Here is a 16,998-nt window from a genome sequence, read left to right on the forward strand (position 1 = left end):
TGTTTTCAACGTCATTGCTTAATGTTTGTAAAGAAGTTTTAACATTAAGCATTTTAAAAGGCTTTGACGCAGGGCCCAGGCTGGCTCGGCCACCACAGTGTGCTCCTCTTGATCTCAGGGTCGTGAGTTCCAGCCGGTTCCAGTTGGGGGTAGAGATTAGTTGAAATAGAACAAAATGGTTTGACAGTGTTCATAGGTGAAGCGAGTGTCTTTCATTTCATTATGCAAACTAGCATAAACATGCTTGTAGGCTTCTAAAAATCTGGAATTGGAGAAAGACATTTTGGGTTTTTTTTCCAGTACATTTTCAGAATGGAAGGGCAAGTGTATTAATGATAGTGCGTATGTTTTTGCAACTGTGCCAAATTTTTAGGTTGAATTTAATTACTTAATAATCTTTTATAGTGTTTGGACCATTTTTGTAACCATTTGGCCACTAATGCTTGTTGTAATTTAATAAGCCCAGAGGACATGGTTAACTTTTATTTTACTAGTAGTTTCTAGTTTTAAGATCTTTTATGATAGATTCCTTTTTTTCTGGGTTTGAGGAAGTCCACACGTGAAAGCCGGAGTGTTGTTAAGTCGGTCGTATGATCCCATCTCCCAGGATCCCCTAAATGTGGCGTCGTGGTCTTCCCAGCTCATAAGTGGATCCTGATGCGACTTAATCCGGTATTGGTTGCATCGGTGACTTTCTCTCACTAGAGAGTAGAATAACGAGCAGATGATTCAGGCCGCTCGGGCATCTGCTGGCATTAGGGGAAGCCTCGTGGGCAGCGTCTCGTTGTGAGCTCTGATGCCTCGAGAGAATGGCGGGCGCTTCAGGCTCTGGTCTGATTTTCCCGCGATTGACATACGAAGAGCTCAGAAGTCCTGTGTGGTTGTTCCAGGCTACGTCACGTGTTTGGGTGGATTTGAATATCTTGTTAGCTCTTGGAGAGTACCGTGCTAGTTCAGCCCTAGGAGCTGCACTGAGTCTGATCTCAGCTGCACTGTCGAGCGGGGTGACAAGGTCAAGCCACACAGCGTTCGTGGAGCCGGTTTCTTGAGCTGTTGAGAGGACAGTGAAGGTTGTCTCAAGGAGTAACCTGTAGTATTTGAATGGCATTTTTTGGTGATTCTTTAACACAGTGATTATTTTTTTTTCTATCCCCACATTGAGTTTCAAGTAGAGATTTCTTAAAGTGATATTTTTAGTAAATTATGGGTGATGTTTGAGCAGCAAAGTTACGATTGTGCCATGGGACATTATCAGGGTTCTAGAAAAAGATGCTCTTGATTGCTTTTCTTATCCAGATGTCCTTAATTCTGGCCTTAGATGAAGTTTCCTAGCAGGGTTGAGCTGCAGGACATATCTGTGAAGACGTAGCATGAACTCACACTAGAGTCGTCTGAAATCTGTGTTCTACTTCAGTATCTGCTTGCTCATTTCTCCTGGGTTTTGTGTTGACTCTAGCATTATCTGTGTCACAAACAACGTAGCCCTGTTCCATTAATTCTGTAAGTTCTGTGTTTGTTAAAAAAGTGGTCGACACCCAGTTACCCCCTCCCGTGTTTATGCATGCTTGGATTTGGTATGAGCTGACAAGTTCCTCTGTTCGAGCTGTATTTCCTTCCCCTTTTTGTATATATTTGTATGATTTTAGGTATCTGTCTCTCTTCAAACCTTTTTCTTGAAAGAAACTGTAGTCTTAGGATCCGAGAGGGGTTTGGGGAGAAGGGAAATTTAGGAGGCTGTAACTCAAATCAAACAAACTAAAGAAGAGGATGCCAGGCAGAGGAAAATGAGGGCCATTCAGCTGAGCACGTCCCCGAGAGCAGGAGAGCTGCAGGGGTCACCGGGAAGGAGTGGGCCAGAAATGACCGCACAGAAGTGCCGCCTGCGGCCGCCAGCGGGCAGAAAGGCTCCCCACCTTTGAACGTTGAGAATCGAACAGACAGTAGCCGGAGCTCACGCAGACTGTTCCTCCAGTGATGACAATTCTCTTTTTCAAGATGATGATTATTCTCCACCTACCAAGAGACCAAAGAGCAGCGAGCCCCCCCAGCCGCCCGTCGCGGAGCCTGCCAATGCCGGGAAGCGGAAGGTGCGGGAGTTCAACTTCGGTAGGTTCCGCCGCAGACACACACCCCTTTCCTTTCTTGCCTTCCAGACATTGTCTGTTTCCCCTAGGACTCAGAGCCGCTCACCTGTGAGTGTGTCTGGGGGCGGGGCAGGGCAGATGCTTTAAAATTTGTTACTGCTGTAGATTCATTCTAATGTGAGGAGGACCAGGGCAGGTTGAGGGGCGCCCACGGACGCTCTCGAAGCGGAGGGTGCGCTGTCCGAAGCACCAGCCAGCCCGTCTTCCGATGTTAAGTACAGTGAATAGACTCCGAATCAGTTTTGATGACTCTGTAATTAAGTCGTTTTTCTTAGCTTTAAAACCTTCCTAATTTAAGATCTATTTTACGCTTTGATTTTTCTTATTCTGTGTAACTGCCAGCAATTACTCTAACCCAAGCCCCAGTAGATGGTGTATCTTTTTGAACGGACTAAATAGAACGTCAGTGGGGCAGATTATGTGCAATCCATATTTTGAATAGGTAGAACATGTAACGGCTACACTTTCTAAATAGCTTTTTGGTATTTTAATTTGTCATAGTCATAAATACTGGTTATAAGTTGGATTTTTTAGTACGTTTACATGTATTTCTATTCCTCAGCACTCAACGATACGTAAATACTGATTTCCACAACTTAGGTTTTAGAGGGGTTCCTGAATGACCTTGGACGACACCCCATTTTATACTGTTCAGTTAGACTAGTCTTTTCTGACCTTCTTAGACATTCTCAGGCTAAAAAGAAGGTACTCAGTGTTCTGAAAATAAACTTTATTTTTCTCAAAATTTTTTACTTTTTGAGGTAATCCGTACCTCCGTGTGGGGCTTGAACTCACAACCCCAAGATCAAGAGTTGGACATTCTTCTGACTGAGCCACCAGTTGTACCTCGAAAATAAACTTTAAAAATGCCTCTTATAATCTCTCATTGGACCAATTCTGAGCAGCACAATTCTTAAGAAATGCTTAAGAAAGCAGTGAAATTACATAGGTGGATTTGGATTATTAAAAATTAAGATGTGCGACTTTTGCTCTTGGTTGGGGTCATGAGTTCAAGACTCATCTTGGGCGTAGAGATGACTTCACATAAGAACAATTAGGATGTATTATGTAGAAAATAAGCCACTAGACGTTGGGTCACTGTAATAGAATAGTGCCCCCAGACCGGGGTTTAGTGATCAGATGTAACCGGAACTCTCAATTTTTCAGAGAAGTGGAATGCTCGAATTACTGATCTACGGAAGCAAGTGGAAGAGTTGTTTGAGAGAAAATACGGTAGGTCTAAACTCAGACATTCTTGCAGTCGCTGGTTGATAAGCCTCTCGACAGTGGGGTTACTGTTCATGCAGTGTGAGAAAGTTCACTTCTCTCACTGAAGTTAGCGCTCCCTCAGAAGCCCGTGGAGAGCGCCTGTTCGGGTGTTAGAAACCTTGTCGCCTGGATGACTGTGAAGCTTCGGGAAAGTTTTCTTCTCGGATTACCAGTTAGCATTTCTTTTAACCCTTCACCGAGCTCCTCTGGGAGTTTATTTACAAGTGTTTTGCAGAGTCCCAGATCTTGGCCATCGAATTGAAGATGAGCTTTTTCATGAGTCATTTTGTCATCTGCTCGGTTGAGTCCATCATTCATCTTGTGTCCTTATTTTCTGGACTACTGATCGAAGTTAATTCTTGTCTCCTTTTATTATTCTGTCCTAAATCTGCCTTTAAATAGTGATCAAAAAACAAGCACCATGTTAGTACCAGTTGGTATGTATTACCTAAAGTAGGTAATGCCTAAAAATAGCAACCTTCTTTGAACTGTGTTTTTATTTGGAGGATTCTTTTTTTTTTTTTTTTAAGATTTATTTAGGGCACCTGGATGGCTCAGGGGGTTAAAGCCTCTGCCTTCAGCTTGGGTCATGGTCTCAGGGTCCTGGGATCAAGTCCCATGTAGGGCTCTCTGCTCAGCGGGAAGCCTGCTTCCTCCTCTCTCTCTGCCTGCCTCTCTGCTTCCTTGTGATCTTTCTCTGTGTGTCAAATAAATAAAATCTTTAAAAAAAAAAAAAAAAGATTTTATTTATCTATTTGACAGACCCAGCCAGAGAGGGAACACAAGCAGAGGGAGTGAGAGAGGGAGCCAGACGCAGGGCTCAGTCCCAGGACCCTGGGACCATGCCCTGAGCTGAAGGCAGACACCTAATGACTGAGCCACCCAGGCACCCCATTATTTGGAGGATTCTTAACTTTGCGGTGGACTAACAGTCTAGAAAATGGGCTGATTATACTGAATTTTCACTTGAAAGTCGTTTTTTTGTAGTGCTCTCCCACTCATGGAGTTTCTGTAGGTGAAGTTCTTAAGTGACAGCACCACTGGCATTATTTCCTTAGCTGGAAGCGGTAGTTCCTGTAGCATTTTCCGTGGATGACAGCCGACCCCTCTGTGAAGATTCGGAAGGAGAGTAAACTCAGTAACAGATTCAGTAACTTCTCCTTAAGGCTCTCCTAGTGGCCTTGCCTCGCCAGTAGCCCTGGCATTTTCCTGTGATCTTACTTGGTCCATTTTAAAGCAGAAAATTCCAGAACTTGTTCTGTGTTCGGCGCTGCTGCTCCGCGCTGGTACAGCTGCAGGCCGGGGGACAGAATGTGGGGCTTTGTCTTCATCCTCCCTGAGGCTGTGTTAGGGAGATTGGATAAGAGAGACGGTGTAGTTAGTGTCTGTATTAGGTGGCCCGTAAGTGCATGGTGCTTGTTGTTCATACTTTATTATATAGTTCCTGTAGTAGTGTTTAGAGTAAAAGTAATTTACTGTTAGAACAATTTTACAAATTTCAGTGCTTCTCAAAAAGGAAAACAAAAATCATGTTTTTGCTGTTGTTGTGATGGTTGTTTATCGCATTATTTTGCATATAAGAAAACTGTTTTCTGACTATTGTGAGTATAAGAACAATACTCACATTTCACAAATGGAAACAATTTTTTTTTTAAGATTTTATTTATTTATTGACAGGCAGAGAGGCAGGCAGAGAGAGAGAGGGGGGAAGCGGGCTCCCCACCGAGCAGAGGCTTAACTCACTGAGCCACCCAGGCGCCCCAATGGAAACAATTTTAATGGTGATAGCCTTAGGGGAAGATGTTTTCTTTGTTACGTGACTAGGATTTTCACGGGCAGGGTGTCTAACAGAGGATGTTAAGGTAGCCGGTATTAATGAGTACCGTGGTCCCCTGAAACGTCAGCACCCGCACTCCTGTTTAGCAAACAGACGTTAACATCAAGTACTAGTGAGAAGGGCGGCTGTTCTGATGGAGGGCGATCCTGTGGGAGAAGGAGGGAGCCAGGGGAGGCCTTCGGAGTCCGTCCTGCTTTGGGGCTAAAGGGGCCATGGCCGGGTCAGTAGCTCATCTACTGTCCTTGCGGCGCACTCGCTGGAAGGCTGCTTCCTCGGCGGGGCTGTGCTCGTGAAGGAGAAGTCTGGAAGGATGTGGTAGGTACCTGCCCTGCGGTGCTAGGACATCTGCGGTCATGGACTCCGCTCAGAAGGTTTAACTGCGGGATTTTGATGGTGTCTGCCAAGGTGCCTCTGTTGGGGACGAACTTAGCCGATGCTTTTTTTCTTGAAACCTTTAAAACTGCAGTGTCCCAGCCGTCCTGTCACTTCAGCTCTAAGAAGTCCACATTTCAGAAGGGGGAGCTGAAGGGGCCTGGCCGGCTCAGGCAGGACGGCCGGCGACTCTTGCTCTCGGAGTCGTGGGTTCAGGCCCCACGTCGGCTTTAAGGCGTACTTGAAAACAATGCGACATCGGGAGTTGGGTGACGGGAGAGAATCGTCTTGACATCAGTTCCACCATCACCCCTGAAAACACGGCCTAGAGTGCCCAGTGGTTCTCATGGTGCCCTGTTGTTTAGAGAATCTGACCCTTTGGAAGTTGTTTGATCAGATTGCTGAGGTCTTCTCATTATTTTGGAATCTGGAGACTCCCCAGGCTTTTGACCTTTTGCAGCTACTGCATTATTTTACCTTTGGACAAACTATAGCAGAGTCTTTACAGTTCAGGAAAATCTTCTGCTTCTGTTAATTTCATTTTAAAAAATCCCTTTTTATACCAGTGTTTATCATTGAAAAATACGACTTGTCTTCCTCTTTAGCTGATGTGAACCGGTATGTTTTTCTGGATCGTATATGTTCTTTAAATTTCAGCAGAACGTCCGGCTGCATCTGGCATTACCCCCAAATAACGCATTATTTGATTGCAGATTCGGTTGGAGCACCTGCATCGTTGGCGTTCTTTTTCTTTTAGTTCCCTTCTATTGCTTTTGTTCTGATTCAGTTAAAACAGAAGCAAAAGTAGAGTCATAAAAGTTACAGAGCAGTACGTATTGAATTACTCTGTTGTACAGACTGTGCTGCTAATCCCTGTCTCAATTAATGATTTTTTCCTTTCTCTTTTTATCCTTAAAGCTCAAGCTATAAAAGCCAAAGGTCCTGTGACGATCCCATACCCTCTTTTCCAGTCGCACGTTGAAGATCTTTATGTAGAAGGACTTCCGGAAGGAATTCCTTTTAGAAGGCCATCGACTTACGGAATTCCTCGCCTTGAGAGGATATTACTGGCCAAGGAAAGGATTCGTTTTGTGATAAAGAAGTAAGACTCTCTTTGGACTCTTGTCTTTGTTCTCATTTAGTGCATTTTTTTATACTGTTGTCAAATGTTCATTAACCTCCAGGGCTGTATTTTAATTAAATTTGAGTTATATATATATATATATTTTTTTTTTTTTTTAAAGATTTTATTTATTTATTTGACAGAGAGAGATCAACAAGTAGGCAGAGAGGCAGGCAGAGAGAGAGAGAGGAGGAAGCAGACTCCCTGCCGAGCAGAGAGCCCGATGCGGGACTCGATCCCAGGACCCTGAGATCATGACCTGAGCCGAAGGCAGCGGCTTAACCACTGAGCCACCCAGGCGCCCGAGTTATATATTATTTTATTTTCCACCTTTTAATGTGTCTCTGTGGACAGGATTTTCTTAGTCATGTCCAGACTTGGCTTCTGGAACATGAATATTTGCCCATGTGTGATTGACGTAGAACTGTCAGTTTTGTTCTCCAGTTCTCTGCTGAGTCTCCTGAAGAAAGGAATAGAGGATCAATGTATCAGTAAAGTATTTTTAAAAAGCAGTACAGTACCAGTCGGTACCCATAAACAGTGTCTTGTTTTTAGGTCTGCTTTTTTTCTTTTTTTAAAGATGTATTTACTTATTTGAGAGAGAGAGAGGATCTCAGGCAGACTCTGCACTGAGCGGGGAGCCCGACCTGGGGCTCAGGTCTCACGACCCTGAGGTCATGACCTGAGCCAAAACCAAGAGTCAGACCCTCAACAGCCTGAGCCCCCGCAGCACCCCAGATGGAGACTTTCTGACATGGAAAGGGTTGGGGAGCAGTTAGGATCTGTGGCCAGCCGAAAGGGACAGAAGCCCTCGAGAGTGGACTTCACGCAGTAGAATGCTTCCCTCTCGAGGAGGTCAGAGGTGGGACGCTTAAAACTGGTGTTGGGGGGTTCTGAGTGGCTCAGTGGGTTAAGCCTCTGCCTTCGGCTCAGGTCATGATCCCAGGGTGCTGGGATTGAGCCCCACGCCTGGCTCTGTGCTGAGCAGGGAGCCTGCCTCCCTCCAACCCCTTTCTGCCTGCCTCTCTGCCTACTTGTGTTCTCTCTCTCTCTCTCTCTCTGTCAAATAAATAAATAAAATTAAAAACAAACAAACAAACAAACAAACCGGTGTGTGGGGCTCTCCTTCTCTCCTCCAGATTCTTCCTTGTGCTCCTGGTTTCCTTAGACCAGCAGCGTGCTGGATGCCGTCAACACGGGCTCCGCAGCCAGGCGGGGTGTACAGGAGGGACCGCAGCTGCCTTTGTTTCTGTTGGGAGGTGGCCTTACCCTTCTCTGGTCAGAATTCTGTTGAGTGCTCGTTCCTCAGCCGGGTACAGGCTTGAGAAAGAGAAGCCAGTAGGGTCTACACCAAGCAGTTCTCAGGCCCCCCGGGAACGGCGATGGGTTTGCTTCTGCTGAAAAACAGGGCTTTTTTTTTTTTTTTTTTTTTTTTTTTTTAAGACTTTATTTATTTATTTGACAGAGCAAGACACAGTGATAGAGGGAGAAGCCTGCTCCCTGCTGACCAGAGAGCCTGATGTGGGGCTCCATCCCAGGACCCTGGGATCATGACCTGAGCCGAAGGCAGAGGCTTAACCAATTGAGCCACCCAGGCGCCCCACGGCTTTCATTTTAAGTCCTTGTGTTGGAAATGAATCTTTCTGAACTGTGTGTATATTACAACTGATTTTTAAACTTTTTTCCTGAGATCTCTTGAACTATAAACAGTAAAGGAAATGAATGTCATCGAATTAGGGACTCCTGGGTGGTGGAGTCGGTTACGTTTCTGACTCTCCGTTTCTGCTCAGTCCTGCCTTGGGCTCTGCACAGAGTCTGCTTAAGAGTCTCTTTCTCCCCCTCTCTGCCTCCTGCCCCTGCGCACGCTCACTTGCTTGCTGTCAAATAAAATAAACCTTAAATAAAAATATCAGGGACGCCTGGGTGGCTCAATTGGTTAAGCGGCTGCCTTCAGCTCAGGTCATGATCCCAGCGGCCTGGGATCGAGTCCCACATCGGGCTCCTTGCTCGGCAGGGAGCCTGCTTCTCCCTCTGCCTCTGCCTGCCGCTCTGCCTGCCTGTGCTCGCTCTCTCTCCTGACCAAAAAATAAATAAATCTATCTCTTAAAAAAAAAAAAAAAGTAGTTGAATAACAGTATTTATCATTTGCAGAAGTATTCAGCTTCCTTACTTTGGGAACACTGTGGAACTGCTAAAAAAAAAAAAAAAAAGGGGGAATTTAACAACCACTTCTGTCAAAGATTACAGCCAAGCATGCTTCTCTCTGTGTTGGTATTCAGTAAGGGAATGACAGCTTTTAAGATTTAACTAAGCATGAAAGAGACCCAGGAGGCATCTCAAGATAATGAGTGAGCTGTCCTCCCCAAAGAGGACCTTGTTGCAAATAAATTTTTAATTGTGAGATCTAATGGACTCTTGAAATTGAATTGTCAGCTAAATGGGCTTGTTCTACAACTGTCACTCGCCAAGGACTATCAGTAAGGATCCCCCTCCCCCTACACATTACTACATGAATAAGTTTAAGAAAACTCTCTTACACTGTCATTTTATTCAGTTGTACTTTTAATATTAGAGGTTTTAAATTCATTTTTTAAATAGCAAAGTAAAATATAGAATTTATAGTTTTGTTATATTTATATAGAACTTTTATATAGAGAATTATATTTATATAGAATTTATTATATATATTTTTTAACGTACATATCACTGCCAGTATTTGCTAACCTTAAAGTAGAGACTTTTTTTTTTTTTTTTTTTCAAAGATTATTTATTGGAGAGGGCAGGGTGACAGCAGAGGGAGAGGGAGAAGGGTGGCTCTATCCCAGACTCTATGCCAGGACCCTGGGCTCATGACCTGAGCCGAGGACAGACTCTTAACTGACTAGCGCACCCAGGCGCCCCTTGAGAGTGACTTGTAAGCCCTTCTCTAACGGTGAAGGTGCTTCATCTTGATGGATATATTTTGTTTTAGAAGGATGATTCTACAGAGTTGAACAAATGTTTTATTTATAGCTCACTAATACTATTTAAGCACTCTCTGTAACCATTGATTTGTTCCTGTGCTGGTTTCTGGCATTTCTGAGATGGCTCTTACCAGGGTCATTCTTGTTTCTGACCCAGTCTCCACCCCTGCCAGCACCTGACTTCAGGTCACTACACCCAGAAAGGAGTGATGGGCTGTACAAGTTAAATGGTGAAAATGCTGTGATCTAGAAATTAGGTCTTCTGGGCAGTTTTTAAATAAAAAAACATGTAATCTGTCTCACAAATGTGATATTATTGAAATATAGTTAGGATTTTTTAACCAATTTATAGATGTGTTGAAGTGAGGTAGTCTTGAGTATAAAGTAAAATGAAAGGATGTCATCATAGAGTTCTGTGGTCCCTTCATTGGTGTTCCGCTGTGATCGGGCATCTTTTGGTTAGTTGCAAAGGGAACTCTTTCCGTGAGGGATGCATGTTCCAAGATGCACCTTATGAAACTATTTGCAATTACCGTTTGGTTTGATTACTCTCTAGAAATCTCCGGAGATGAGAGTTTAATTGTGCGCAGCAGTTCAGATGGTCTGGTCTTTTTAAAGCCTGCCCTCACTACTGAGTGTCACATAAGTACTAGTAGTTGCTACTTTCGCTGAATCTTACCTGGTAAACACTTGGTACTTTTTCTCACCTTGCAGACATGAACTTCTGAATTCCACACGGGAGGACTTACAGCTCGATAAACCAGCCTCCGGAGGTAGGTCTCCAGTCTTGTTTCAGACTGTGTGTCATAGTGGAGTCCCTGACCGGCTCAGTTGGTAGAGCGCGCAGCCCTTGATCTCGGGGTCGCCAGTTCGAGCCCCTCGTTGGCCATAGAAGTTACTTTAAAAAAAAAACAACAAAACATCAAATCACAACATCATATACAAGAAATACACAGTATTGAAATAGTATTTTCTGTTCTCTAGAAGGATAAACTCAGGTTCTTCCTAATAATCCATTTTGAGTAAGTGCAGACATCACACCGCTGAGCCGTCTGAGAGAGCTAAGCTCATCCACTTCTGAGACACAGAGTCTGTTACTTGGCACGGTGAATCAGTGTCACCCACGTCTGCGTGAGTCCCCTGAATCCTCCCTCGTCCTTGTCCACAGGACATAAGAGGGCTAACTTAGAACACAGAGCCGTGGGGATCATCACTTGTCTGTGAGACGCGTTTTGGAGAAACACACTTGGGACTTGTTCTCTTACTTCTGTCGGCTCTGGAGGCCGGGGGGTGCAGGCGGCGCACGGGAAGCCTGTCGCTTAGGTCGGCGTGATGGAGAGCTGCCGGCGCCCTCCCGTCCCTCCGCGCACCGTCGTGGAGCTCACCCGCCGCTGCTGCTCAGGGGCCAGAGCTCTGCTCTCTCTGAGCTGTGGTCCTGCCACTCGAGCTGTGAAATCGCGCCTCGTTACTAATTTTCCATTTTGTCATCGTTTCATCCGCCGTTCTTTCTAGTCGGTGTCAGCACTGATTTTAAGAAACACCTTCTGAAATCTTAAAAAGAACAGGAGAGCCTGGCTGGCTCAGGCAGTGGAGGGGCGACTCCTGTTCACTCAGGGTCGTGAGTTCAGGTCCCACGTTGGGTGTAGAGATTGCTTAAATAAACTTGGAAAAAAATCGTACTACTTATTTGACCTGGTTTAGTGACGTGACCAGTTTGAGGACGTTTGTGTGTTTGTTCTTCTTACAGTGAAGGAAGAGTGGTATGCCAGAATCACTAAATTGCGAAAAATGGTAGATCAGCTCTTCTGCAAAAAATTTGGTGAGTCTGATTTTCCCCACGACTAAAGTATATTACAGAGTAAGTTTTCCAAATTTTGCTTTTAAGAAAGTAAATACAGTGAAATGATACACCTCATTTCCTTTTCCCCTTTATGACATAAAATGTATTTATTAGTTTCAGAAGAAGAGGTCAGTGATTCATTGGTCTTACATAATACCCAGGGCTCTTTCCATCACATGCCTGCCTTCCTGCTCGGCACAGTGACCCCATCCCCCACCCCATGTGCTCCAGCCGCCCTCAGTGTGTTTCCTGTGATTAAGACTCTTCTATGGTTTGTCTGACTCTGATTCCACCCTCCCTTCCCCTGTGATCCGATTTTGTTTCTTAAATCCCACATACGCGTGAGATGCTACAAAAATTGTGTCTGATTGATTGATTTCACTTAGCGTAATACCCTCTAGTTCATCCACGTCGTCGCAAATGGCAAGATTTCAGTTTTTTGATGGCTTGAGTAGTATCCCATTTTGTGTGTGTGTGTGTGTTTGTGTGTGTGTGTACACACCACATTTTCTTTATCCACTCCTCTGTCGATGGACACCTGGGTTCTTTCCACAGTTTGGCTGTTGTGATGTTGCTGCTATAAACATTGGGGTGCACGTGCCCCTTTGGATTCCTACATTTGTATTTTTGGGGTAAATCCCTAGTAGTGAAATTACTGGGTCGTAGGGTAGCTCTTAAGGAGCCTCCATACTGTTGTCTGCAGCGGCTGTACCTGTGTCCGCTCCCAGCAGTCCATACTGTTGTCTGCAGCGGCTGTACCTGTGTCCGCTCCCAGCAGTCCATACTGTTGTCTGCAGCAGCTGTACCTGTGTCCGCTCCCAGCAGCAGCGCGGGAGGCTCCCCTTTCCCCGCAGCCTTGCTAGCATCTGTCTTTCTGGACTGTTTCTTTGCAGCCATTCTGACTTTTCTTTCATCGGTGAATGTACATGTGTTAATCATGCAGAATTGTGGACCTGTGCCGAGGGGAGGGGGCCGTACGGCAGAAGCATGAACTCCTTTCCCGAGTGACTCTGACCCAGTGTTGCTGGTACAGCGCCAGGCCCCTTGCGGCCCAGGAGTCCCTTGTCTTTGGCCCCTTCTGTAGCACTTGGTGTGGCTTTCTGTAGCAGCAGGCCTGGGTCACAGCCTGTCCCTGAGGGCTGGTTATCCAAAAACGGGGTGTGCCCCCGTTCTTCTCTTGTCCCTGGCCTTGCTGGCTCACGTCCCCATACATGTCACTGTACTTGGGTTTGGTTTGTCGCCGTGGGATCTCTTGTCACCCTGGGCCACTCCACCCTGCTATGTCGTGCTTCTCAGCAGTCTGTGCAGTCCGGGCTGTGCTGCTGCTGCTGCTTGTTTTCACGGTTAAAACCATTTATACGGGCAGTTTCGAACCTGGCTGACTCTGGGTTTCTTCCCAGGTCACTGGTTGTCTTTTTCGTTCTTGATGGCACCTCCCTCTAGTCAGTCTGCGCTTGGAGTGCGGCCTGGCGGCTCCGTCCTGAGTCGGTTGCCGCCTTCCCTGCCGCGCTCGCTCGGCAGCTGTTCCCTCCCGTCTCTTGGCGCGAACTTAGTACCGTGATTCTCTATTTCCTGATGGCTTTTGCATTTAAGCTGCTAGCCCTGGACACTCATTTGACTTCAGAACTTTATTTTTTCCCTGCCTGTTTGGTACCTCTGCCAACTTCATGTGTCTGAATTAGGATCTTTTTTTAAGATTTTATTATTTGACAGACAGAGATCACAAGTAGACAGAGAGGCAGGCAGAGAGAGAGAGGGAAGCAGGCTCCCCGCTGAGCAGAGAGCCCAATGCGGGGCTCGATCCCAGGACACTGAGATCATGACCTGAGCCGAAGGCAGAGGCTTTAACCCCCTGAGCCACCCAGGTGTCCCTGAATGAGGATCTTTATCTCCCTCTGTAACCATGTTCCTGTCCCCGACCATCCGGGGACACCACCCTCTCCCCTGTTGTCCTGGCCAGAGCCCTGGGAGTCACCCTGGATATCTTGATTCTCACAAAGCCTCCTGCTGACCGGACTTCGAGCTCAGCCCAGAGCCCTACCCTTTTCTTCTTTGCTGCCGACTCTTACACGTCCGAGCTGGTGCTACAGAGCCGATAGGTTTTAATATCATTAGAACCGTAAGTCCCTTTTCTGTTTTCTACTCCACGGCCTCCATTTGTTCTTGGAACAAACCCCACAGTCCCTGCTCGTGGCCACCCTGTCTTCTAATGTCACCTCGTGGACTGTCCCCCAGCTCACTCCGGACTGGCTCTATGACTCTCTCCTTGTCCTTTAATTTTTTTTTTTTTTAAAGATTTTATTTATTTATTTGACAGAGATCACAAACAGGCAGAGAGGCAGGCAGAGAGAGAGGAGGAAGCAGGCCCCCCGCTGAGCAGAGAGCCGGATGCGGGGCTCGATCCCAGGACCTTGAGATCATGACCTGAGCCGAAGGCAGCGGCTCAACCCACTGAGCCACCGAGGCTCCCCTTTGTCCTTTAGTTTTTGGAGGTCGTGCCGTCCTGCTGGGACCTCGTGTTTTTGTGCCTCTCCTTGTTGTTTCTATCTCCGTTCCGGTGTGGCCACAGGGGCCCGGTCTTCCCTGGGCGGCCCGTCAGCCGCACGCCTCGGAGCACATCCTGTGTCAGCCCGTTTTCGCTCTTCGGAGCACAGATGGGGGTCTTCTGCCTCCCCCTACAGCGCCGGCCAAGATCTTGCCCGTCTTGCCACTGCTAGAATTGCGCTTCATGCTAGAGCAGGTGCTGCCCGGATACTTGGGGAACAGGCCTGTGTCACGGACGCGTGGGCATGTGGCCTCGGACCGTTATGTCGCGGAGAAGACCAGAGGCCGTCCTGAGCGCCCCAGCTGCCCCGCGCGGGGGAGGCTGCGTGGAGGGCACTGTGGCAGCCGGCGCGGACTGTCCCGAGGACCGCAGCGGTTCTTCCTGCTCTGCGGGAGAAGCCATTTGAGTTTTACCGCCCAAAAAGCCAAGTCTCCTGGCTGATGATTCTTACTTGGCCTGTGGTTTCCAAGAGGGGTGCATGGCACTGGGTGTTAGACGTAATAAACCAGCTCTGGGGTACCTCTCGGATGGCAGCTGCGAGCTTAGGTCATGGCTGGTGTGTTGTTTGCAGAATCCGTGCACTTGATGTTTGCTGTGCTCTGGACCTGGCAGTGGAAGGCAGTGGGGAGAAGTCTGGATTTTAAGTATTTTCTCCTCATCCCTGGCCTTGACTACCCAGTGTGAGTGCAGGGCCTTAGTGACAAGTTCCGTCCTCCTAGTTTGTCTGGTCAGAGATCAGCTAATGAGCGAGAAACCAAAGTGTCTTCCCTACTTGAAAGGGCATTGTACTTCCGAGGCGTTTAGTGAAACGAGTCTGTTGGAGGCCGCCGCCATAGTGCCATCAGAGCCCACCGGGATCTTCATGAACAGGTTTAAACTTTGCCCTTCCGTGCGGTTCCGGAAGTTGAACTTGGGAAAAGAGTCGGCCCAACCTGTCGGCACCTCTGATGCTTGCCATGCGAGCTGACGTTGGCCTTGTGGAAAGGAGAGGCTGTGGACAAGCCCATGTACTCATTCCCATAAGAGGGAGCCAATGGAAAATGTTCTGGCCTCGTGTCAGAGCTAAGAAAATAAATAAGTAAGAGCTTACCTGTCGCTACATTATAAACAGTAAAAGTCTGGTTCTTTGTTTCTGCTCTTGGCCTTGGGTGAGATTAGGATTGTAAGTACCGTAGAGAGGGTTGCTGCTTCCTCTAAGGTTCCTAAAAGGAAAGGGGGGAAAGCTTACATTTCTGTAAGTGTCAAACATCATAAGTCTAGAAGGTTCCTTCCACTGCTTCGTCAAAATAGTCCATTGTAGGCCTTCTGCACCTGCGGACACCTGGTTGCCAGGTGCTGAGAACATGGTAGAGCAGAAGGCAGTGGGGCGCCCCCAGACACCAGGGGAGAGGTACAGGGCAGAGCTGCGGTAAGTACGAAGTGTCCGAGGGTGGCGTGGGGTCTGTGGACAGGAGGGCACGGGGGAGCGAGGGGGCTTGTTTTCTCTAGAGGAAGCCTCCCCGGCGACCAGCTTGCGCAGCTGACCTTCCCTTGCCTCGCGACTTCTTTCTTCGTATCTCCACTCCAGCGCTTGATTCCTTTTTATTTCATAGGAATCCCATTCGAATCATGACTGTGTTCTTTCTGGCCGTATTTCCCCTGTAATTGTTACTCTGTTACGCATCCAGTTGTGTTGTGGGTTTCTCCCGGGTGTGAAAGGCTCTGCTGTATTTCTTGAGCGAGTGTTCCTTTCAACAGTCGTGGTCTTCACCACACTGTGTGCGGTTCCAGATAAACAGTCTTCACTAGGAGTGGAGAGGACCTGGGCGTCCCGGTGGCTCAGCCGTTCAGCATCTGCCTTCGGCTCGGGTCACAATCCCAGGGTCCTGAACTGAGCCTGTGCGTCGGGCTCTCTGCTCAGTGGGGGGCCTGCTTCCCCCTCTGCCTGCTGCTCCCCTGCTTGTGCGCTCTTTCTCTCTCTGACAAGTAAATAAATAAAGTCTTTTTTAGAAAGCAGACGAGCAAGAGAGGGATCTTGTACTTGGGCCCTTCGGATTCAGAGCTCATGACACAAGGAGGAAGCTAACTGGAAGGCCTTGACCTTCCTTCCTAGAGCTCTGTCCCGGAGCGGCTTCAGAGCACGGATTACAGATGCCAGATTTACATTTCAAAATTCTAATTCTCCACCTGCTCAAAACTGGAAAGGCAGTGCAATGCGTTCCCATGTACCCATTTTTTTTTTTTTTTTTTACGATTTTATTTATTTATTTGACAGAGAGAGATCACAAGTAGGCAGAGAGGCAGGCAGAGAGAGAGGGAGAAGCAGGCTCCCCGCTGAGCAGAGAGCCCGATGCGGGGCTCGATCCCAGGACCCTGAGATCATGACCTGAGCCGAAGGCAGAGGCTTAACACACTGAGCCACCCAGGCGTCCCATCCCATGTACCCATTTTTCAGAATCAGTGATCATGAGGATTGTCCACACTGTTCATCTTTTTTTTTTTTTTTTTTTTTTTAAAGATTTTATTTATTTATTTGACAGACAGAGCTCACAAGTAGGCAGAGAGGCAGGCAGAGAGAGAGGGGGAAGCAGGCTCCCTGCTGAGCAGAGAGCCCGATGCGGGGCTCGATCCCAGGACCCTGGGATCATGACCTGAGCTGAAGGCAGAGGCTTTAACCAACTGAGCCACCCAGGCACCCCACACACTGTTCATCTTTTCCTGTTTTTTTTCCCCTCGGGAGGAACACGAAGCACATCACAGGCACTGCATCGTTTATGCTGTGTTCGCGTGCCTCTGAATAGAGCTTTCATTTCTTACACGAGCACCGCGTCGTCATCACACTTGACACAATTAACCGTTCTTTGTACCCACTCTTGGACACTCCGTCTGCGAGTTTCCTCGTTCATCTGAAAAGTCCCTTTAAAAT

General features: G+C 47.2%; 1 protein-coding gene across 6 annotated transcripts in view; it reads left to right on the forward strand.

Moving 5' to 3' along the window:
• Positions 1–16,998, forward strand: part of GTF2I (general transcription factor IIi) — a gene marked incomplete at its 3' end in the record, with an annotated part of 104,048 nt that overhangs the window by 63,264 nt on the left and 23,786 nt on the right. For all 6 annotated transcript variants that reach the window (XM_082712627.1, XM_082712625.1, XM_082712628.1 and 3 more), the window contains 5 exons: positions 1,996–2,106; positions 3,312–3,377; positions 6,541–6,724; positions 10,423–10,481; positions 11,456–11,527. In XM_082712627.1, the coding sequence (XP_082568753.1) occupies positions 1,996–2,106; positions 3,312–3,377; positions 6,541–6,724; positions 10,423–10,481; positions 11,456–11,527 (492 nt within the window). The remainder of the gene's footprint in view (positions 1–1,995; positions 2,107–3,311; positions 3,378–6,540; positions 6,725–10,422; positions 10,482–11,455; positions 11,528–16,998) is intronic.

The sequence above is a fragment of the Mustela nivalis genome (genome assembly GCF_964662115.1).
Source record: "Mustela nivalis genome assembly, chromosome: 19".
NCBI lineage: Eukaryota > Metazoa > Chordata > Mammalia > Carnivora > Mustelidae > Mustela > Mustela nivalis.